Genomic DNA, 23041 nt, shown 5'->3' on the forward strand with positions numbered 1-23041 from the left:
TGTATTTACATCGAGGCGACCCTCTTTACGGAGGCAGCCATGTTTTTTTAAATTAGTCCAGACTGGACAAACTAAACATCTTTTGAGTTTTTATGACGACTGACCACAGTTTATTCTTCATGTTTGGAGGGAGAGGGTGAGGTGAGGGGTGTTCAGCTGCAACATGCAACTTCAACACTAGATATCACAAACCTCTACACACTGAACCTTTAAAGAAAGTTTTCTTTAGAATTTTATTTCACTAAAATTATAAGGTGGAACTCATTTTAACAAGTTTATAAACAGATGGATATTCTAACCTATGATAAGACATATTACTGGTAACTCATAAAACCAGTCATACAATCTGATCTGGATTAAATGGTGCATTAAATGGATTTATAAGTGCAATCGTTCATTTTGTCAGCTGATCATTTCTATCTATCTGTGTTTTGCTGAGCTCAAGCTGCAGAGAGGTGAATATGTTACCTGACCTGTCTGCTAGTTATCAAACACAATAAAACAATTCACCGCTGATCAAGGCCACAGTCAGTTACCCAGATATCAAGATACAGTAAAGTTGTCTCGTCTCCTTATCGTCATGCAATGTAAAAAAAAAAATCAAATAACAGATCAAGTTCCAATCGTGTCAATCTGATTTTATTCTGAACAAGAGATTCAAAAGCTTTTAATGATAAGGGTTGATGTTGGTACAGACATGTAAAATAACACTGGAGAATGTCCTCACTCATTTATCTGGATATTTTTCGGATGTCATGTCTAAAAACGACTTCTGACTCAGGTTTATCCATAAATATCAACCTGTTTTCAGACTCATTCTGTCGCACCACGTTTGAATTATTTGTACAGATCATGGGGGTGATTATCAAGTAGCTGCAGAAGTGTAACTACAGGACAAACTGTTCATCTGAGCCCGTTCAAAGATTAGCGTTGATGAGGGTCATTCGGCCTCAGAAGGAGGTTTATGCAGAGTTAGTGTCCTTGAGGGAAGATAACGGACTATAAAGGAAGCGAGGCCTCATATCAGGATTATCGTAATCACGATTGCAGCTGACTCTCTGGTTAGTGCCGGTTTTCTTAGGTCTGCAGCACGACAAGGAAACAACCCCGAGATCACGACTGTACTTTTATTTTACAGTAGGCTTCTGACTAAACCTCCGGTGGATGGGTGTGGTGCTGGAGGGGCGAGAGCTGGTATTAATGTAGTTCATGAGAATAAGGAAATGAGTCCTCAGCATCTGGTTCGTTGTTCTCTCAACTGGTTTGAAAGACCCGCACCTGTAATCAGGGGAGAGATAGTCGGGTTTGTTACGTCAAAGCATCAGCGTTATGTAAAAAAAGAGAATTTCTATAGCTGCTGTTGTAGAGAAGATTTTAAAAAAAGATCATCTTTACCAACGTATTTATATCAACACACTGAATTAATGCACATTCTTGAATGAGGAGAAATGAATCTGCAGGAGGCTCAGTGGAAAACTGCAGCGTCACACAAACTCACACAACTTTAATCTAAACTCATGTAGTTAACAAACGAGATAAATCACCGGTTTTCTTTAAATCCACATTCACGAAACACAGAACGATCAGTTCACTTGATGTGAAGCCAACGACAAGTGCGGTTGATGGAAAAACTAAAGTGTTATTCTGCCATTAACCAGAATAATCCCCTTTGCCCCTGTTACACCAATAAACACTCACATGGTTTCACAGTCTGCCAACAAAGTGGCGTGATTCCTTACGTTGAGAGGTCAAGTCAACATGTCAAGGGTTCATTAGATACTGCAGCAGGACAAACATCCGTCCGGCTCTTAAGAAATCAAACCTGTGACAGTCTGACAGGAAATCAGGCTCATAAACATGTTGGAGATCAGGAGCTAGATGTTTGTCATGTACCGAGAAAAGTGACTTGTTAAGTGGCAAAAATAAAAATTGAATATTAACTCAGAGAGAAAAGCTTCTGTGTATAAATGTATGTGAAGTATTATTCACAGAAAAGACAAAGAGGTGACGTTCAGGTACTTATTACTTGCAGTTATTGGCTTTCACAGTTTTTGTAAAAAGTTTCTTTGAGCATTTGTTAAAAGCGAGTTAGAAATCAAATGTTTGACGATAACAATAATAGTTTTTATTGTTATTGTCACCTTTTAAGGTTTGATGCCCCTCCAGAGGTTTTGGGTAACTTTTGTGTTGCTCAGTGAAATTAAGAACGAGGTTAATTTATTTTTTAATCATCATATTAAGACAAAGTTTGTACTTTTTGGTAAACTGTTTTTTTATTTCTGTTAATTTCTTGTGGTCTGAACATGAAGGGAACTTTGCTGTAGCTGATTTTTTTTGCCAAGGTTTTGAAAAGTAAAGTAGAATATTTTATTAAAGACCGAGTTGTAAAACAATACACGCAAGAGTGTTGTTCACTGTGTGGCATGAAAATGAATATACTGTATATACAGAGACTCCTTATCGTCATATTCTAGATTGTATTTTAGATTAAATATTTATTGATCTTATTAACTGCAACCAAATAGGTGAAAGTGAATTTTTCAGAGAGTCTATAAATAGCAGCACATTGTTCACTGTCACTCATTAATACGATGAATGTTCATTATGATCTTATCGGCATCATTGTTAGAAAACCTTTGGACAAACAGTCTGGTCCCTCCCCCTCGGAGCATGTTTATGACTCGACTATCGACCAGGCAGAGGTGATATTGACAAAGATAGAGAGGAGAGCAGCAGAGAGGACAGAGGAAGAGCGGCTGCACAGACGACCCACAGAATCTGACAGAACCACAGAGAAGATGCTTCCACGGCTGGTTCTCGTCGCTCTGCTGAGCCTCACATGGAAAACAGGTCTCTGTCACAAAAAGCTTGTTTCAGTCTGTCGCTGCTGGTTTTTCTTTCCTTTGGATTCTGTTGCTGTAAACTTGAAGCTGATGAACATTTCAGAGGATGAAGCCGAATGTGTTTCAAAGTAAAAACTGACAAACAGGCAAAAACACCAGAAACTAAACTTATAATCTGAAGTTATTTGGTATTAGACGTTTGTTTGTTTTTGCCTACAACAATAAAACAGTAATATGTATAAAATATATATGAGTTAAGAAATAAGAAAACAATGTAGGAACATTCTTAAATATACATTCATTTTCTACTTTAATTATAGTATTAATGTAATTAATTATAGCATGAATCTATATAGTATAGTGTATATGAATATAGTAGTATGATACTTTTCTGATGTTATTATGATGTTTGTCTCTGAGCATCTTCACTGGAGGTGTGTGGTTGTGTGGACCAGAGGAAGAGTAACTTACACTCATGATACTTATAATAATAATAATAATGATCAGTTAATAACAATCATTTCTAAATCATGTCCTCCTGCTTTCAGTGAGCGGACTGCCCTGCAGCCAGATGTTTGCTTCCCAGCTGCCTCCCTCCACCGGTGAGTCAGTGTTGACCAGATTTAATTTAACTGTTTTGAATAATGTATGTTTGAACAATGTGTCCTTAAAGCAACAGTTTGATCAAAGCTCTTAAGATTAAAACTGGTTTACGAATATGTGTAAAAAAAAAATCAAATGTGGAGAAGAATTCGTCAGTTTAACTCTAAAATCTGTAAACTTCTAATTCACTTTTTACTTTAATTGAATCCAGAGTGCAAAGTAACAAATCTACTACGGAATAAATCTTCCTATAGTTAAGTTCTAGATTCTGTTTTAAATGTTTTTTCTTTGCTCTGAAGTTGACGGCGTTCGACCCTCAGACGTGGCTGTGGTTTCCTCCATCGGACTTCACGTGCACAGGTGAGCACGACTCAACAGTGAGCATCAACCATTCTATCAGGAAACCATGACAACACTGTTTCTCTCCCTGCAGCACCGAGCTGTCCACAGTGGTGGCAAGACTCACAGGTAAATCTTCTACTTCGTCGTTTGTTGGGTTTTTAAACTTTAGAGGAAAACTAAGCTTTTGGGTTTTTGAGTTAATTTAAACTTGGGTTTGTTTCCGTCTGTCAGAGCTGATGTTCATGTTCAATCCTGCACTGATCAGCCCCCCCTCAGTGGAAACAAACCTTTACGCCCCTCAACAAAGGTACAGACGGAACGTTAAGATGAATACAGTGTGGTACAAGTGACTGGTGTTTCATTGTCTTACTCTGTGTTCTTACAGGACACTGGTGGATCAGGCAGAGGACGTGTCCCTCCAGCTCCGGAACAACAAGGTAGGAGCTTTAACGTCCGTTCATTTTCCTATTGAACTTATATCAAACGGCTCGTTTATAGTGTTAATGGTGCAATAACACCATAATATAGTCTTCAACCAATCAAATATCATATAACTCTTCTTTGTTTTAAAACAGCTTGTTGACATTTTATAAATTCAGAATCATTTCCTTGCTATTTCTCTTAAGCCCATGTACATTTATTATTCTATTTATTGATGTGAACCTTTTTCTCAGTATTTGCTGAACCTTAAGTCTGACGTTTTCTGACCTGTTGCGTTCCGATACAAAGATTTAATTACAAATATATAAACAGTCTCAGAAAACTGTGATATAAACAGCTGGTATTTGTTTCCACCTGCAGGTGACTGACGTGGACAGAGACTGGAAGCTGGTGCTTCTGTTCGTTCAGGTGGATCGTCTCTGTGCCGTCAAGCAGCAGCAGGTGAACAGTGAAATATTGTTATGATGTTATTATTTTAAAAATAGATTTAGATTTTAGATTAGTTCCGCTTGTTCTTTTGTGTTTCAGATGAATAAACAGATGATTTCAGTGTCCCTCTGTTTGTGTGCAGGTTCAGTCTGTTCTCCAGACGCTGGTTGAAGAGGTGGATGAAGCTCTGCAGCTGCTGCGCTCTCAGGTTCATTTCACATCATTAACTGTATTTTTTCTTTCACGTCGCTGTGTTTGCAGAACTTCTTACATTTGTTTCACATCACTGTGTTGCAGGTGAAGCAGACAATCGTCAGCATTGCATTGTGGGATGGAGAACAGCACAAGTAAGTTCATATTCCAGTGGTTCAATGGTTTGTAACTAAAGTCTGACAGATGTGGATTTTTGGGGCTGATACCAATATCAGAGATAAATGATCTTTCATTCTTCTGTGGAAGATGGTGTGTTACCTTTAACAAATGACATGTTGACAGAGGTTTCACATGTATCAAGAGGCTGTAAATGGCTGTGGTGCTCTGTAGTTCACCTAATCTAATCTACTTTATTAGCTTATTCTTTTTATCGTAAAAATGGAGATAGTGAGAGACAATGTGTTTCACTAACAGGACGTGCATGGGAACAAACAGTGAAGGAGAAGTCAGACTCCTGAGGACCATGCTGACTCAGTCTCTGCAGGTTTGTCCGTAATTCATCTTCAACAGTTCGGTCCCGGGGTTATTTTAGCTGCTGTGAATTTCTGATGTGTGTTGGACGAGTATGAACAAGTAAAAATCTCATTACTTATTAAAGCTGAACCTTTCTTCTCAAACTCCTCTTCACTGAGCAGGAGTCCCTGGACAAGCTCCTGGTAAAGAGACGCTGGTACAACGACAGAGACGACTTCACCGTCACTCTGCAGGACCAACCTCTCATCACAGGCCCTGTGAGTTACAGTCAGCTCATATATCTACCATCAGTCTGATAGTTCCTCTAATCTGCACCATCTCAAACACCTTGTTCACCAATCAAATGAAAATCAGGCCCTGACCAGAGCCGCGTCCTTCGTTAGTGTTCGGTAAAGAAACGTTTAAAGAGCGCTGCTCAGTCTCTGAGCCGCTGAACGAGCTCGTGACAGTGACACACACAGAGTCCTGATTATCTCACAGCACAAAGTGAAGATATAAGTTTTATATCTAACAAACACCGTGTTCTTTCTTTATAAACAGAGCGGGAAACATGTATCTGAGTCAGAAGCTACACAACAGACTGATAACCTGATGATGCAGATGTGGACAAACCTGGTAAAGCCTCACACACAAACACACACATACAGAGTCATTGTTCTTTCGGTGGCAAACATGAAGACAAAGAGTTTTCTGTCTTGCAGCTGCAGCCCACAGTCGGCCAACACAACACAGACGACAGTGGAAACATCATGATGCTGCCATGTCCAGCTGAGGTGAGGGACTGCTGGACAACTGCTGGACAAAATGTACTGAGGTTGTAAATAATTCTAATTGTGCGTCTCCTCCTCTGTCTGTGTCCCGCCCCAAAGGACCGACCCTTCCTGAGGACGGAGGGAAACTCTCCTTCAAATAGCCCCAGTGATGTGTCTCCTCTACTTGTCCCTGTGAGTAGTGATGTGGAGCCAGACGGAGGCAGTGGTGGAGGTGTTGATAACTTCCTGTTTAGTTCTGACCGTGGATGTGCTCTGTGTGTCCGCTCAGTTCATGGGAACAGAGATGCCCTGCGACGACTTCAGCCCCTCGGCCTCCGTACCCACCTCAGGTGAGATACTCCACACTTCCAACAGCGAAACGAGGAAAAATAAAACTTTTGTCATTTTTTTCTGCAGAGGCTTTTTGTGATATTTGAAATGCTACTTTAATCCCACCGTGCAGTATTTCTAGAGAGTTGCATTTCTCTATTATTATACTCGATGAGTAGTATTGTTTTAAAGTTGCTCTGGATGTCACGTGTTCTCGAATTAAAGGACTCTGATATTATTCTGACTGGTCAGAGACTTTTTCTGTATTTTCCCAGTTCATGAACTCAGGCCTGCAGACATCAAAGTGGTGGCTGCTGTGGGAGACTCTCTGACAGTGAGTCGCTCTCTTTGTTCGACATATATATATAAAAACATATACTCTAAAATAAGTGAATAAAAATGTTGATATATAGAAAGATAAGATGTAAATATCAGTTATGTAATAGTTTAGATTCATATACTGTGTGTAGTTATATATATATAGATGGACTATTTATGAATATTGAATGACACCTGATTTAGCACCCGCCCTGATGCTGCCACATAAAACTTGAATTTCTATTCACCAAAGTTTATAACATTTATAAAGACAGAGCTTTGTTTGAGTGATTGATGAGATAATTATATATTTATCTGTGATTTAAAAAAGTGTCTTGATTACATAATAATTTAACAGTTTAAAGATCTAAAGGTTTAAGCGGATGAGTTTAAATTACATAATTGGATGGAATCTTTTCTTAACTTCTATGAATAAAGGAGAATCTGATACTGTTTAATCTTGTCTATCTGGAGAGGTACGGTTCTGTATCTTCATGTCACTTAAACATTTTCTCTTTCTTCCTCCATCAGGCAGGTAACGGCATCGCAGCCAAGCCAAACAACATCCTGGACGTCCTGCGTCAGTACAGGGGTTTGTCCTGGAGGTGAGTGTTCTGGATATAAAACTACAGCTTTCACATCAGTTACTGAGAAAACTACTTAAAGACGTTATTTTCCTCCTTAGCATCGGTGGAGATGACAACCTCACCTCTGTCACCACTCTGCCCAGTGAGTCTCATCTCTGTAACTTCCAGTTATCGTAGACTCTTAAAAACATCACCTTACTTTATCGCTCTTCTTTCAACAGACATCTTAAAGTATTATAATCACAACCTGACGGGCTACTCTGTCAATATGGGCAAAGAACAGACTCCTCAGGCTTTTCTCAACCAGGCTGTGGCCGGAGCCAAAAGCAAGTGAGTCTTACTGGAGGCAGCAGCTTCATACTATATTTATATATATAAAAACTGTCATATTAATATATACATATATACATGTATAAAAAAGATAGGAGATGAAAGAAAAAGTAAAAGTTCATTCTTCAATTTGGAAAATGCTGCTAAATACATTTTCTAGTTTTTTATATTATTTTGTTTGAATAAAATGAATCACTTTTCTTTTTGTTTGTTTTAACATAAACTGGTCGAGACTAAATTATGTTATACTCTACCATTAAATCTAAAAGAAAACGGGACTTGGATATAGCCGACAGTACAATACATCTTCAGCTAAATGTGCTTTTAACTGCCTGAGTATATTATTATAGTTCTATTTTGTTTTTCACTTTTTAAGGGACATACCCTCACAGGTTCGAACCCTGGTGGCAAGGATGAAGAGCGACTCTGTGAGTTTATAGACATATATAATCATCTTGTTCTTGTATGTGTTGTATTTGATTGGAGATTGAAAAAGCCTTTAACAGAAGTACAAACTGCATCACGTGTCCATGTTTCATCTTCTTTCTTGTCCAGAGAATCAATTTTAAATCTGATTGGAAAGTGATCACGCTTTTCATCGGTGGAAACGACATCTGTGACCACTGCTATAACTCTGTGAGTAACCTACTGACGTCGAGTCGCCGTCAGACGCGTCAAGCACACGTCATTAAAACGTTTTATTCTCTTCACAGCTGCTCTATTCTCCAGAGAATTATATTCTGAATATTCGTGAAAGTCTGGATTATCTGAAAAAACAGGTAAATAAACCCGACTTTGCACTGGAGACGCTGTTTTTGTTTCGATGTTCATTGGTCTGGTTGAATGTTTGTTTGCATTAACAGGTGCCTCGAGCTCTGGTGAACCTGATAGAGCCTCTGCACATCATCCCCCTGAGAGAAATGCACATGGATGCTTCACTTAAATGTCCAACTTGGCTCGTGAAGTGAGTATCACTTCTCTCTGACTTATAAGTTTATCAAAATACGAAAAATAACTTCTATCAGTTCATTTTTCTTTAGGCTAAATACATATTATATTAACTTTATGTACTATTCTACAATTATAATTGAAATACTTCTTTAATAATTAAAAAACCCTCTTATTTTACTAAATATATAAAGGTAAACCAAGAATTTCATGCTGTTATTGAGTATAAGACAATAAAAATGATTCCTGCATGTTCTCTGCATTATCATCTAATAAATAATAAAATATATTGAGTGATTTAGAACCATGTTATCTCTCCTTTGCCAGAATTCTGTGCCCTTGCGTTGTTTTGCCAAAGTCCAACTCTAAAGCTCTTGAGATGTTGGATAACATGAACAGAATTTATCAGGTGAGCAAACACCTCCATCGGTAAGATTACGTCCCTCTCCATCCTCAGGCTCTGACACCTTCTCTCTCTTTCTCTAAGCGTTCTCTCCATGAGCTCGTGGAGTCCGGCCGCTACGACACTCGCTCAGACTTCACCGTGGTCATCCAGCCTTTCTTCAGGGACATCGTTGTGCCCAGACTGCCGGTAACAATGATCACTCAAAACAAATCTCTCTGAGAATTTTCCCACAAAAAAAGCAAATGTATTTTACGTTGATTTTAAATTTGTTGTTTGAGGTATTTGGAAACCATTCGTTGGCAGCTCTATTTTTTATTTCATGCTCTGGCAGTTTTGTTTTTCTGCATCTTGCACCGTCCTGTGTCACATTGGTCAAAATACGTGTACAACTTACTGCTCCGATCGATGAAATAAACATTTACTGTACCTTCTCTGCAGGATGGTCGTCCTGATCGCTCCTTCTTCAGTGCCGACTGCTTCCACCTCAGCCAGAAGGCCCAAACACTGATGGCTCGCTCCCTCTGGAACAACATGGTAACTCTCAGACAGACAAGAACACACTTGTACACTATTACATGCCACTCTCACTTTGTTATGGATGAATTTAATTTAATGTTTTGTCAGTAAATTCTTAAGTAGCGAGATCAAAGTATTCTTGCACAGGATCACAATAATAATACTAATGTTATATTAATGTACCACAATATTAAATCAATTCAAATTATACTCACTGTCACTCTGACTCCTGTTTTCCCAGCTGGAACCTCTGGGCAACAAAACGTCCCAACAGGATTTCTCTGCAGATATTGACCTGAATTGTCCAACCAAGGTAAAACATTTTGATTTAACTGAGAATTGAACATAATGTGTTGTTTCACGTCTCCTGGTTTCTCTAATGTTCCGACTGTGAGGAAACAAAACACTGAGAAAAGATTGCAAACATAGGGTTTGATTGAATGTAGCATCTTTCTATATTTGGAAGCTGCCGTGATATAATGTTTTTTCTTCTCTCTCTGTTTTTTTGCAGACTTCACCGTATATTCGCACCTTTAACAACAGCCATTACAATTACACTGGTCCCTCCCCAGCACCTGGACCCATTACAGTAAGCACCCCCCCGTCAGAGGAGAGGACGAAAAGTGATTTGTTACAAAGGTTGAAAATTAAATTTTTGAGACGCTCTTCACAAAGTGAAGATTTAAACTACAAGCTGAATTTGGGCTCTAAGTCGCTGGTTTGACAAAATAATCAAAATGTTTTTTCACTCAAATAAATACATTTAATGAAACTAATAACCCTAACCCCCACAATAAGATGTGTCGGCACTAAACTCACGGTGTGAATGAAGTAAAGTTCACCGAGACATTGAAAACCAATAAGGGAAACTGTCATATTTCGGATTACCACATTAATTAATATTATTTATCAATTTTCTATCACAGAAAAATACAACGGACAAACTCCTGATGTTTTTTGTCCGTTTGATAGAAACATGCACAAAACGAATGATTTATTTTTCAAGAAACGAATGAACCAAATGTATTATTTTAGGAATAAAAACATAGCTTTTGCCTTCTGTCCTCTCCAGAACTGGGGAAGTGACTTCTCCTGTGTGGACCTTGTTCCATCCGACACCATCCCGACTTCAGGTGAGACGATAGTCATCAGCTTATTATCAGCAGACGGTCGATATGCGGCAATAAGTTGAAATGAAGAAATGGTGGCGTACAACTACAAACTGTCAGTGAAGTGCTGGAATGAAAATCAACCACGAACAAGACTGTAATAACACCAAGATGATTTAACAGATAATCATACGCAAAGTAAAATACATGGTGGCTTTAAACTCTGTTTCCCCGTATACTGAAGGAGCTGGTAGAAATAAACACAGGAAGGATAATTGTGAATATCTTGATGTTGAATCTCTTCTTTGTGTTTTATCTGTAGTTCACAAGCTGAGACCGGCTGACATCATGGTGGTGGCAGCGCTGGGAGACTCTTTAACGGTAAAAGTCACAGCACAATGATTTAATTTATTCTTTTTGGTAAGTTAATAAAAAAATATATATATATATATTATTATTATCTTTGTTTGCACAGCACTTTTCTCATGAAAGATACAAAGTGCTTTCCATGACAAAACAACAATAACATTTAATAAAAATGCAAATTAAGTAAAAGTAAAAAAGAAATAAATTGAGATTAAAGCTATTTTTAAAACGTTTTAAGAATATGTGATGTACAAAACAGCTGGACAGATATTAGAAAGTATCAAATATCTTTAAATACATGCTTAACAGGTAATTATTGTGCACTTTATATAAAATCTGGAGTATGTGTGTGTTGAATGGACACATTACACACTTATCACCATTAGTGAACCCGCTGATATCGGTTATTTGATGTCATTGAACTATGAACTCTCTAATCAACTCCTTATCAGCCAGATAATTCCCATCAGTGATGAACTTCTCTTTTATGTTCTGGTCATTTTTTAATCTCCATCTGCGACTCACCTATCTGTCTGTGGCTGGTTCTGTTTACAGGTCGGCACCGGAGCGAAAGCAAAGAGCTACTTTAACCTCAAAAACGAATATAAAGGAGTATCATGGAGGTAAAATGAGTCTTGATGGTGTAAATAACAGTCACGGTAATTGTTCAATTTCACAAACCACAGCAATGTTTGTTTGGGTTTTTCTTGCAGCATCGGGGGGGATATGGATCTGGGGAATGTCACAACACTTCCTAGTGAGTTTATGTCGCTTGTTTGGCAAAAAAACTCCAATGATTTCATGAATGATAACTTCTTGAAACCACTGCTACTCATGTTCAGGTAGCTTTAGACAAGTTGTTTCTAAGTAGGATATTTGTCCTTGGTTTCCCCTCAGACATCTTGAGGAAGTTCAACCCCTCCCTGAAGGGCTTCTCTACAGATCAGGGTCTGGTCAAAAAGAAGGGCTTCAACATGGCTGCACCTGGAGCTAAGACCTCGTGAGTGCACATTTCTTTTTGGTTGCTCCGTTTAAGTAAAACCTCCGAACCACCCGTTGTTATTTCTCACCTCCTCCTGTCTGGGTTTGTTCTGCACAGAGACATTCCAGCACAAGTGCAGGCTCTCATCAAGGCCATGAGAGAGGATAAGGTGAGTCTTCCTCAAATACAAATGAACTCTCTCCACGTCTGACTCACACAGTGTGAATCTTAACTCTGATGTTCCACATAAATCCTACACAGAAAGTGAATTTTGAAAACGACTGGAAACTTGTAACCATATTTGTCGGGGGAAACGATCTTTGCCATTATTGCGTAGACCAAGTAAGTGCTCCTTAATGTTTTTTTATACTTTACACAAACATATTCATTTCTGCAAGTTCTGGAATAGCAATAAAAACATTCTTTACATATTTCCACAGAATAATCTGTCACCTAAGAATTACAGCCACAATCTTATGATTGGTTTGGACATGCTCCACAAAGAGGTGAGTCATATTAACAATATTAAATTCATCTCATCTCTAATCTTTACAAGTGGATCGTATTTTACTGTCTGTGCTACACCTTTATCTCTCGGACTCTTCAGGTACCGAGACTGTTGGTCAACGTTGTGGAAATTCTGGAGATACTTCCTTTGAGAACAGTTAAGAGGACTTCACTGCCCTGTTCTCTACTGCCCAGGTTTGTTTGGTTTTAATCTGACTGGATGTTTCTGGCCTGTTTTCCATTATCTTTTAAATCATGTACAATATCAGTACATACAACGTCTCCAAGATCCTTTCTTTGGTGATATAGCTGTATGTTTATACAGGTTATAAAGAATGACTTATGAGAATAATACAAGTCAAGAAAAATCCATAAAATCTTCACAAAAGCTTAAAAAAGTTGAAAATAAGGAGGGGGGGATTTTTGCGCTGCACTTGTTTCCACTAGATTTCACTTGGATTAGAAAGATGCTATAGAGTTAAACGTTAACACTATATCCTCGTCTTATTTTTTCATTTCAAACTTTAGTTCACCCTTTAAACTAACAAGGGTTTTTTTGCAGGAACAGTTGTCCCTGTCTCATAAACCCAGCGGAAAACTCCCCAGAGCTTGAAGAGATAAAACGAATCAATCAGGAGTACCAGGTAAAAGCTTTTCTAATAATATTTCGAGAAAAAACAGATAATAAGCAAATTAATCTTAGCTGTAATTTATCATTTTTATTAAAAGATTTGAATTTCATGCCTAGATTGAGATCCAGCATCTTATTTCTGGAGATCGCTATGAGGGGAAGGAGGATTTTGCCGTCGTCCTTCAACCATTTCTACACAATACCTTCATCCCTCATATTGGAGTGAGTTACAGAGGCCGACGTATTAAAACAAGCATCCACACGCAAATAATAAAACATGCTCAAGCTGAAAATATTATCTTTTCTTTAGAAGGGAGAGGCCGACCCCAGTTTCTTCTCCGTCGACTGTTTCCACATCAGTGAGCGAGCTCACGCTGAGATGGCCATCGCCCTTTGGAACAACATGGTGAGTGCTGGGCACCGTGGACCAAAGTGAAGCAGAGAGACCAGTGTTTTCAAGCAATATTGATTTGAGAGAATTCCTCTTTCTGTCTTTAACAGCTGGAGCCCGTCGGGAGGAAGCAGCCGTACAATAACTTCACGTATGATCGCTCCAAGATTCACTGTCCGTCTCAGGTATGTGTGGAGAGTTCAGACTGAAACCCATCAGTCAGTCAATGAGACCTTTTTATTTTCTATCCCAGGTTAGATTTCAATAATCAATTGGTTTAACTTTTGTGGAGACTGAAAGTGTGAAATGACATAAATACATTTTATGGAAATATATTATTAATATCTAGTTTTGTTTGTGCATAATGCAACAATGTTGGATCCAATGTTGTTTGTTTTGTAGATTAGTGTGTTATTGCTATTTTGTTTTTATGAATTACTACTTCATTCTGCTTGTTCTTGGGACTAACCAAACTATTCTTGGGAAAATTAACTTGACATGACAAAATAAAAGGAAATTATGAAAATAAAAATATCAAATTTGAAAAAAATTAGTTAACTTTAAATATAAAGTACTGAAAAGAAATAAAAAAAGACCACAAATAAATATTATATAACATTTCATAAATATTTGGTTGCTTGGTTTTAAAAACATATCTGTTACATATTTTGTGTGTTTCGATCCGTATGTTGACTTATTTTGTAAACTCTTATTTATTAAACATCAAAACACCATGGGCCTGTTTTTGAAAGTTGAACATTTTTAAAAATTATAACTGTTTTACCTTCCCCACAGGCCAGTCCCTTTGTCTTCACAAAGAAAAACAGTCTTCCACGTCCTCCAGTAACCCTCCCACCTATATCCAGTCCTACATCAGCCACCCCTGTAGTGGAGTGTCCCTCCTCCCTGCCCGTGTGGGTGCCAGTGGTCGCGGGAGTCGTCAGTTTACTGGCTGGCATCACCGTCGCCTGGCTGCTGTTCTCCTGCTGTCAAGGACCGAAAAACAAAGTGCGGAGAGGAGTGGAAATGAATGCAACCAACTTTTAATACCAACATTCTCATTGTCAACAGTAGTTCAAGCCTTGAAGCTGCTTTAAGCATCGTTTATAAGATAATTTTTGAAGAGGACAGACTGTAAAAAGTAAAAACAGCCACATTGATCGAACATTAGGGTTTTCATTCTTGCCACTTGTTCAATTCAGGCCAATATTTGGTCCATCACCTCTTATCAGAATCATCTGTGGGTTTATGTTTTGCCAAAAGTTTGACTCTGCTGCTTGTTTGCTCTCTGTTTTTATTCTGTCAGTTTCTCACCTTGTCTGAGAGGTGGCAGCAGCAGTTCAGTTTTATTTTAGGGTGTGAACCACTGTGGCTCAGCACATAGGAAATAATATGTAGGAAAAACACAGTAAAGGAATAAAACCTGCAAAGAGCTGTAGACAAGTATGTAAATTATCTGTTGAACTGGCAGTACTGTTTCAAGTATTCAAATAATTCAATGCTAGTTCAAAAAATATCTCTTAATTGTACTTAAGTATGTAAATTATGTGTCATTTTTTTGTACTGCATAGAGATTGTGAAATTTTCCAAATGCAACTGACTGAAATCCAGGAACTTTGCACATTTTATTTTATCATTTCTATTTATTGACAAAATTAAAACTCTACAATAACCAAGTTAATCGTCACGTGTCTTCTCGTCAATGGAAGTGATGGAGGTTTTGTGAATTTGGGCCATACAAATAAAATTTGATTTGATAAAGTACTCAAATATAAAGGGCCCATTAAGAAACAATCCGTACAATTTAGATGATCACACTGGTGGAAACCTTACAAGGATTGTTTTCATATTTGCATGTGTTTTCCTAATCTGCAGTGCGCTGAGCTCTCTTTCTGTAATTTCAGTAAAATAAAAAAAAAATAAAAAAAATAAACACACAAATACCCTGAAGTTGTACATGTGCCTTCCACGCTGCTCTCTGAGCCTGCCAGTCAACACTCGGGGCTGAATCTTGCCCCCACCTCTGCGCTGCCTGCGTAAGAGAAACATGGCGGAGAGCGAGTTGAACTTAGACAGCCTCATCTCTCGGCTACTCGAAGGTAAGAGAGCGTCGTCACTCGTGTCTGCTTGGGTGAGGAAACACGTCGGGCGTGTAGCCGGGAACTTCACGCCGCGTTCAAACACGACGGCTCCTCTTTGTCTGTTCCGTGTCCGTTGGGAGCGCAGCGGTGAACGTTGCTGTGATTTCACGGGTTGTTTGTTGCGACTCTGCGCAGAAAATTAAAAACAGAGTTCCGGGGAATGGTGGCTGAACCATAGACTGTATATAAAGAGGGCTGAACGCAGTTTTCTCAGTGGCTGCAGGCGTGTTCGCGTGTTTTTTCGTGTTCATGTTGTATTCTGTAGAAGATGGAGGATGGAGGAATGCTGTGGTTGCTTAGCAACGTCGAGAGATCTCGGTGCCATGGCCGTGACGTCAGCACCCTCCAAACGCACCCAAGTTAAAATCTTAAAAAAGTTAAATTGCTTTTGATTTAATCAAAGAAATATTCACAGTGAGGTTCTGTGATTAAAAGTAAAATGACTATATCGTATTCAATATTGTCTTTTTGTTTGTTTGTTTGTTGCTAGCATAACCTTGTCTTTAGAAAATGAATTGTTCAATTAAAATCCAGATGCAGTTACAGCTGCATGAACTTGTCCTCCAGACTTGTGTCCTTCACACACACACACACACACACACACACACACACACACACACACACACACACACACACACACACACACACACACACACACACACACACACACACACACACTTACCTCCAGCTGGGCCAACAAGCTGTTCGTTCCTCTGCTCGCCAGTAAACTAAAGAGAAGCTAACCTCAACTCTGAAAGACAAAACACGACAGGAACATGGTCTCATAATAATTGGAAGGCATTTTAATACAAGTGGACAAAAACTAAATTATTTCCTTGTGTCTTACAATAGATGCAGACACTTCCTGGTAATGTCCCGTTAGTTTGGAGTATGAATTTCACAATTCTTACACTTTCTTAATGTTTGTAAACGGATTTACGTTGAATTTGATGCAGCAATCTGGTTGTCAAATACTTACTAATCCCTATTTAAAGATCCGTCCGCGTTGAGCGTGGCGTTCACTTCTTTGTACGTTTGACTCGCAGTACGAGGATGTCGTCCAGGGAAGACCGTCCAGATGACGGAGGCTGAGGTGCAGGGGCTCTGCATCAAGTCCAGAGAGATCTTCCTCAGTCAGCCCATCCTGCTAGAACTCGAAGCTCCGCTCAAAATCTGTGGTGAGAATTTGTATACAACTATATTTGTTGCATTATAATCTTCATTCAATCCCATTAATTAAAATAAAATGTTATGCTCGTCACAGAGATTATGATGTGGATTAAACATGTAACATCTGAATATATGATTCCAGGTGATATCCACGGACAGTACACAGACTTGCTGAGGCTATTTGAGTATGGAGGTTTCCCTCCGGAGGCCAACTATTTGTTCCTGGGGGATTACGTGGACAGAGGGAAACAGTCGCTGGAGACCATCTGCCTGCTGCTGGCCTACAAGATCAAATACCCAGAAAACTTCTTCTTGCTCAGGGGGAACCACGAGTGTGCTTCCATCAATCGCATCTACGGCTTTTATGATGAGTGTAAGTTTGAAAACATACTTGTTTGTCGTCCAATGTCTACTTCCCAAAATCCTGTGTTTTTCATTTAGCCAAGGAAGAGTCCAATTAACATTTACAAACATTAAAAACTCTTTATTGTAAAGGTATTATTTAGTTAAAAAAGTTGATTTGTGTTGTTATCTTCCACGTCTTTATGTTTTCTTCCTCAGGCAAACGCAGGTTCAACATAAAGCTCTGGAAGACATTCACAGACTGTTTTAATTGCCTGCCCATTGCTGCCATTATCGATGAGAAGATCTTCTGCTGCCATGGAGGTTTGTGAAGTATCATGAACAGTAGCAGCCAGTAATTTAATTCTAGGATAATGTGATATATATATGTATATATTATTATGATGTGCGTTGACAGTGCGCCCCAAAGATGGGTTTAAAAGTCACTTTAATCAGAATCTCTTGTTCTCCTCAGGTCTCTCTCCTGATCTTCAGTCCATGGAACAAATTCGACGTATTATGAGACCCACTGACATCCCTGACACAGGTCTGTGGTTTTACGCTCACAGACAAGATGGTTACTAATAATAAGTTACTGTTAATTTCTGAGACTGAGGTGATAGAGCTGGAAAAGTTTGTAGTTTACCACCACTGTCTATGAGTATGAAATGAAAATTAACTTTTTAAGTTACAGTCTTTCTTATACAGGAAACCCTTGTTTATATCAGTTTATGACTTCTGAGTGTTACTTGTCTTACTCGTGCTGCTGCTTTGTTCCAGGCTTGCTGTGCGACCTGCTGTGGTCAGACCCAGACAAAGACGTGCAGGGATGGGGAGAGAACGACCGGGGAGTTTCCTTCACCTTCGGGGCCGACGTGGTGAGCAAGTTCCTAAACCGCCACGACCTGGATCTCATCTGCCGAGGGCATCAGGTAAGAGAGGAGGTAAGACCTGCTGTATTCAAAAAGATTCTGTGGAAATTCTACTTTCAGCTCTAATTCCTCTGACCACAGGTTGTTGAAGATGGCTACGAGTTCTTTGCCAAGCAACAGCTGGTGACGCTGTTTTCTGCCTCCAACTACTGCGGGGAGTTTGACAACGCGGGCGGCATGATGAGTGTGGACGAGTCGCTTATGTGCTCCTTTCAGGTACGGAGTTCAGTTTTATGTTGCACTGGAATGTTCATCAGGATTTGGACCCACCTGCATCTGCTGTCAATGTTTTTATCACTACCGTCGCCTGACTTTCAGATTCTGAAGCCGTCGGAAAAAAAAGCAAAGTACCAGTATGGAGGGGTGAATTCGGGACGCCCTGTCACCCCCCCCTCGCACCACTCAGGCACCTAAGAAGAGGTGAGCGTCTGGCCCCCCTTCCGACTCTCCTGCCCCTCCCCTGGCTGGTCTCTGGCCCGTGTCTCTGCAGGCTGCCTCAAACACTCCAGCCTTCTCTCAGTAAGCTCGTTCATGTGTAAACAGAAACTCCAGGACTGTTTGTTGTTGCCCGTTCCGTGGATATTTTTATGAACACGAGTGGTATTTCCTTTACTCAGTTTTTTCAACGCCATGGTGTGTATTCACTCAGCCTTCATTTCCACTGCTCAGTCCATTCAGCAATATTTAAAACTAACCCTTTGTGAAAAACAATGCTAAGAAAAGATGCTTCTCTGCCTCCAGATGAACAACTTCCATTGTGATTTTGTGAATGCATGCACACTTGTGAGACTGAGACTGGTTCTTTGCCCTTTTCAATGTAATTAACCCCCCAAATATTTACTGTTCCACCTCGACTTGCCTGATGTGCATGTAATTTACCTGATTACTGCCATTGTCCCCTTCAATATGAGCTAAAAGCAGAGAGGGAAAAGTTTGACATAGTAAAATAAGTTTTTCTTTATGACTCAAGAATGTTAGGCATCTCTAAAATCCTTTGATTTTGATGTTAAAAGTGCAATAAGCATCACCAGAAATCGAGCCACATGCAAGAGGAAATGTCTGTGAGCCTATTTGAACTTAAAAAAAGTACAACCAGGCAGCTTTGGTAATTTTTTTACGCGGGCATTCATAAACAATAGATAAGCTGCATTAGTGACGTGTTTCCAGCTTCAGATCTGAACACTTGCACCCCTCACATCACTAAACCAGCATTTGTGGTTGTTGAAGAGCAGAATTTCCATTGTTGGTGTAAAGTAAAGAAAAAGGCGATTCAATTAAAATGTTACTTTTTTGTTCTGGTGTAAATTCATTGTGTGTGGAAATGAAAGAAAGCATAGACTGTGTTTAAAGATGGACGACATTTCTCATCTTCCTCCCGTTGAACAAAAATGAAGCTAAAATATCCTGGATACAGATGCTGCCATCTTGCACTTGTGACGACATTTGGAGCCAGAGTGAAAGTTTTGAAAGAAAAGCGAAGAACTAATAAATAACACAAGACATGAATGAATATTATAACATCAGTTTTAAACGCTGTTAGTTCTTCACAGCAGAATAAACGTCTACCTCTCTCACACTGAAAACTGCTGCACCTCAGTCATCGCATGACATTGTGAAGAGGTCAAGACGATGTTGTTTGTTGTCGGCATTATGCTAGTGATGTTACACTGTTTCCACCTAGTGGTTATTGAATGAAGTACAGTGAATCGTTTCCAACTCACTGATGAACATTTGACTCGAGTGTTTTTATTTAATATAATATAATCTTGCCTTTTGCCTTGTACAGCGATTGGTCTTCGAGTTGAAAAAGTTACGTTACGATGTTTCGAGATTTGTACGACTTTGTTTCAAATGAGTGAAATAAATGGAAGTGCTTTTGAGTCTGCTCTTTTCTGATGGGTGTTGTTGCTGAATTACACGTGAGCCAAAGTATTTTCTGTCTCCTCAGTCTGACTTGAGGGCTTGCCTCACCGACTGTGGTACTCTGCCGACGTAGTACTCGTGGTTGCGCAGTGTCGCGAGAACACCGGCCGAGTTCATGTGCTTCACATCTGCCTCGTAGCGGTACGCATTGCCGTGCATGTCAGTCAGTTTACCTGCACAAGGACAGAAGGAGCTGGTGAAATATTTAGCATTTAACCTACAAACACACATAAATAAAAGACTGTTTGAAAAGCTTTCCTGTACAAGTCTGTAAAAAGAAATGAGAGATTTTACCTCCGACTGCGTGCAGGATGGCCTCAGGAGCACAGGTGTCCCACTTCTTACATCCTGGACTTGCGAAGACATAAGCTGATGCTTTTCCCTCAACAAGCTGAATTATCTGCAGAGAGGTGAATCAGTAACCAGGTGTTATTCACACAGCAACAGGCTTTTTGTCTCTTTGTGCGTAAACCATGATTTTGGAGGAGCAAAATCCCCACGTGCTAAAGAAGATTTGAATCCATCTCACCTTATTTCCAGCACCACCCACTTTTACAACTTCGTGCGGCTCCATGGCATCTACACAGTCCGTTACCAGCTTGTTGCTGTGGGAACGGGTGGTGGTGACGATTCTTCTGTCACCTGGAACTTCCTGCAGCTGAAATCCAAAGGCGCCCAGTCCCAGCATTCCCCACATGGTTCTTCCTAAAACTGCTCCTGCTCCAAGCTGACAGAGTCTGAATTAACTTGAGTGTTGGGTTTTAAAACGCAGCTGCAGAACAATACTTAGATTTAACTGTACCTGATAGTTGTAGAATGGCTGGTTGATGACACCTGCTATAGCTCTGCCTCCGTATGCAATTCCAATCAGCACCGTCACGTTATCCAGGAGCCCTGGAAACAGCAGGACGTTAGCTGGAGGCCACTTAACGACTTTACTCGCTGAGTAAACACGAGAAGCTGCTCTGGCAGGTTGAGAGTCAATACAGCATGCAGAGGTTTTCCAGCGCTGCTTTTCTACGTGTCAACATTACAGAGAGCTGTGCTGTGAGGCTGAGAGGTCACCGACCCTCCGTGTGGTGTCTGGGCCTCAGTTTGGTGACGGAGATACCTCGACGCTGGGGTTGGCAGAGCGCGATTAGATAAAGGAAGACAGAGACAGAGAAATACACAGAGAAAGGAAAGGAAAAGGTGAAAGTGACAGTGAACCTGAGAGCCAGAAAATAACCAAACATACTAAAGAATTTTGAGGAAGGAATAAAAAGTCTCAAATGAGTTGCGGTTAAAGACTTGAGTTTCAGGAAGCAGAATGTAGAGGGGCTGAAGTAATTAGTCAATTAATGAATTTGACAACAATAAATTTATCAGTGTGTGTGTTGAATGTCTCCAAGATAAGAAGCTGGTGGAGCCACTTCAGAGCTAAACCTATTTGTTCAGTCAATTAACTCACAATGAAGCCTCCGCCCACTGTGCAGAAAATGAAATGCATTTGTCACACAGAGTTATAAGAAGCATATGTTTGGATCCTACCTTCAGTATATTCCTTTGTGCCATCGAGTGGATCGACCCACACAACAAGCTGAGACACAGGAAAACACCAACATGAGCACAAAGTGAAAGTCACAATATCAACTTCTAACAATGGTGACACAGAAACACAACACAACTTCACATCCTTCAGCTTTACCTAATTACTGTTACTGAAAATATACATTGCACTTCTGGATCTACTGGTCGTTTACCTCCTCCTCTTTCAGCCCACTGTATTCTGCTGGGCAGCTCTTCTGGAGGATGTCCTCGGCCTGGCCATTCTCAATGACGTCCTCCTTCACCTCCTCAGATGGAAGATCCTGGATAAGCAAGGCACACATGTCTTTGTCTTTGTCCTCAATGTCCACCCATAGAAAGCCTTAAACCACAGTTATTTTTCTTTCGCTCACCTCTTCTCCAATGATGGTGACTTTTGGGAAGCGTCTGGACAGCGAAGCACAAATGCTCTGCTGTGCCAGTCTGTCCGCCAGCGTCTGCAGATCATTAGCTCCTGTCTGTGGAAAGACACGCGGAGGAATCGGAAAAAGGTCAACACGACAATGATCACGAGGCTGGGAGCTTTATAACTTTACAAATACACGAGTCCCACCTTCTCCACGATGCCAAGCTCTCCACTGTGAAGGACCTTCCTCACGATGGCCCCGGCCTTTTCTGCCACAGAGTGTGCAGACGCCACCAGACGCATGATCACAGGACTTCCAGACATCGCTGAAGGACAGAGACAAAGACAGACATCAGTAACTGACACATTCAAACACATTACTGATTGATTTAGGTCCACAGCTTATATAGTGGTTCATGATGAAGTTGTCTTAATGATCATGCACCATCTTTATCTGAAAAATAAACTCCACTGATTATTTTAGATGAAGAAAATGTACTAACATCTGTTCGTTCATCCCTCCTCTCTCTCGCACTTTGAATGGTGTGATGATGTCTTTAGTTTTCTTTACATCAGATCGTTTAAATTTAGATTAAAGTCCTGAATAAGCTCTTTAGACTTGAAGAGTCCTCACTGACCATTTCTGTTGAACTGAAGCATTAAACTTACAGCACTGCTAGATTAGCATTAAGAAGCTTTTACACAAGCTAACCTGCTAACACGCTACTGTGGTGTACTCGCTGAATCACACGTGTTACTGTGTTAATGACGAACAGGATGAATCAAAGATAAAACATAAAGTTATGTGATGAAGAGGAGACTTACTGACTGCAGCACCAACACACACTCACACACACTCACACACACACAGACACACACAACAGCTGACAAACTGAAGCTGAGTGAACCCGGAAATACAAACCACTTCACCGCCAAAGAGCCGATTCAAAGAGTCAAGATAGTTCACTTCCAACCCAGAGGTTCTAGTGTCGCCCGGAAAACTCACTTGTCAGGACACTTGTCAACTAAATGGTCGTGTTTATATTTTTATACGTATTTAAGAGTTCATTCACATTCGCATG

General features: G+C 39.9%; 3 protein-coding genes and 2 long non-coding RNA genes across 6 annotated transcripts; 2 read left to right on the top strand and 3 right to left on the bottom strand.

Moving 5' to 3' along the window:
- Nucleotides 1-1144: 1144 nt before the first annotated feature.
- On the bottom strand, nt 1145-9886 carry LOC138405542 (uncharacterized). Its single transcript, XR_011239305.1, has 3 exons — nt 9748-9886; nt 9444-9537; nt 1145-1278 (listed from the first exon to the last, which is right to left on the bottom strand). It is a non-coding gene; the product is annotated as an uncharacterized lncRNA (long non-coding RNA).
- Nucleotides 2488-15194, top strand: LOC109635983 (phospholipase B1, membrane-associated-like). Its single transcript, XM_069514709.1, has 42 exons — nt 2488-2850; nt 3392-3445; nt 3746-3806; nt 3880-3914; nt 4020-4095; nt 4174-4225; nt 4590-4670; nt 4801-4866; nt 4956-5005; nt 5286-5355; nt 5507-5602; nt 5886-5960; nt 6047-6118; nt 6215-6289; nt 6387-6447; nt 6703-6761; nt 7277-7350; nt 7431-7474; nt 7554-7662; nt 8039-8090; nt 8218-8298; nt 8376-8441; nt 8526-8626; nt 8938-9019; nt 9098-9202; nt 9455-9550; nt 9774-9845; nt 10044-10121; nt 10605-10665; nt 10964-11022; nt 11563-11630; nt 11721-11764; nt 11905-12007; nt 12107-12158; nt 12251-12331; nt 12430-12495; nt 12597-12691; nt 13059-13140; nt 13245-13349; nt 13438-13533; nt 13629-13703; nt 14314-15194. Exons 1-42 carry the CDS (start codon nt 2592-2594, stop codon nt 14563-14565), a joined length of 3441 nt encoding a protein of 1146 aa, XP_069370810.1. The 5' UTR covers nt 2488-2591; the 3' UTR covers nt 14566-15194.
- LOC138405541 (uncharacterized) lies at nt 14208-16778 on the bottom strand. The gene is made up of 3 exons (XR_011239304.1): nt 16639-16778; nt 16342-16410; nt 14208-14504 (listed from the first exon to the last, which is right to left on the bottom strand). It is a non-coding gene; the product is annotated as an uncharacterized lncRNA (long non-coding RNA).
- On the top strand, nt 15463-19983 carry LOC109636109 (serine/threonine-protein phosphatase PP1-beta catalytic subunit-like). The gene is made up of 8 exons (XM_069514730.1): nt 15463-15617; nt 16706-16837; nt 16972-17202; nt 17391-17495; nt 17647-17718; nt 17952-18103; nt 18185-18319; nt 18422-19983. The coding sequence occupies exons 1-8, from the start codon at nt 15566-15568 to the stop codon at nt 18515-18517; spliced, it is 975 nt and encodes a 324-aa protein (XP_069370831.1). The 5' UTR covers nt 15463-15565; the 3' UTR covers nt 18518-19983.
- On the bottom strand, nt 19610-22896 carry bpnt1 (bisphosphate nucleotidase 1). Of its 2 annotated transcripts, XM_069514728.1 has the most exons (10): nt 22785-22893; nt 22167-22285; nt 21967-22071; nt 21769-21876; nt 21557-21605; nt 21061-21144; nt 20829-20920; nt 20556-20753; nt 20321-20426; nt 19610-20199 (listed from the first exon to the last, which is right to left on the bottom strand). In XM_069514728.1, exons 2-10 carry the CDS (start codon nt 22281-22283, stop codon nt 20048-20050), a joined length of 1011 nt encoding a protein of 336 aa, XP_069370829.1. In that variant the 5' UTR covers nt 22284-22285; nt 22785-22893; the 3' UTR covers nt 19610-20047. The 2 variants fall into 2 exon arrangements, with proteins under 2 accessions (XP_069370829.1, XP_019953221.1); XM_020097662.2 differs by lacking the exon at nt 21061-21144 and having other exon boundaries at nt 22785-22896.
- Between the last annotated feature and the right edge of the window lie 145 nt (nt 22897-23041).

The sequence above is a fragment of the Paralichthys olivaceus genome, chromosome 19 (genome assembly GCF_024713975.1).
Source record: "Paralichthys olivaceus isolate ysfri-2021 chromosome 19, ASM2471397v2, whole genome shotgun sequence".
NCBI lineage: Eukaryota > Metazoa > Chordata > Actinopteri > Pleuronectiformes > Paralichthyidae > Paralichthys > Paralichthys olivaceus.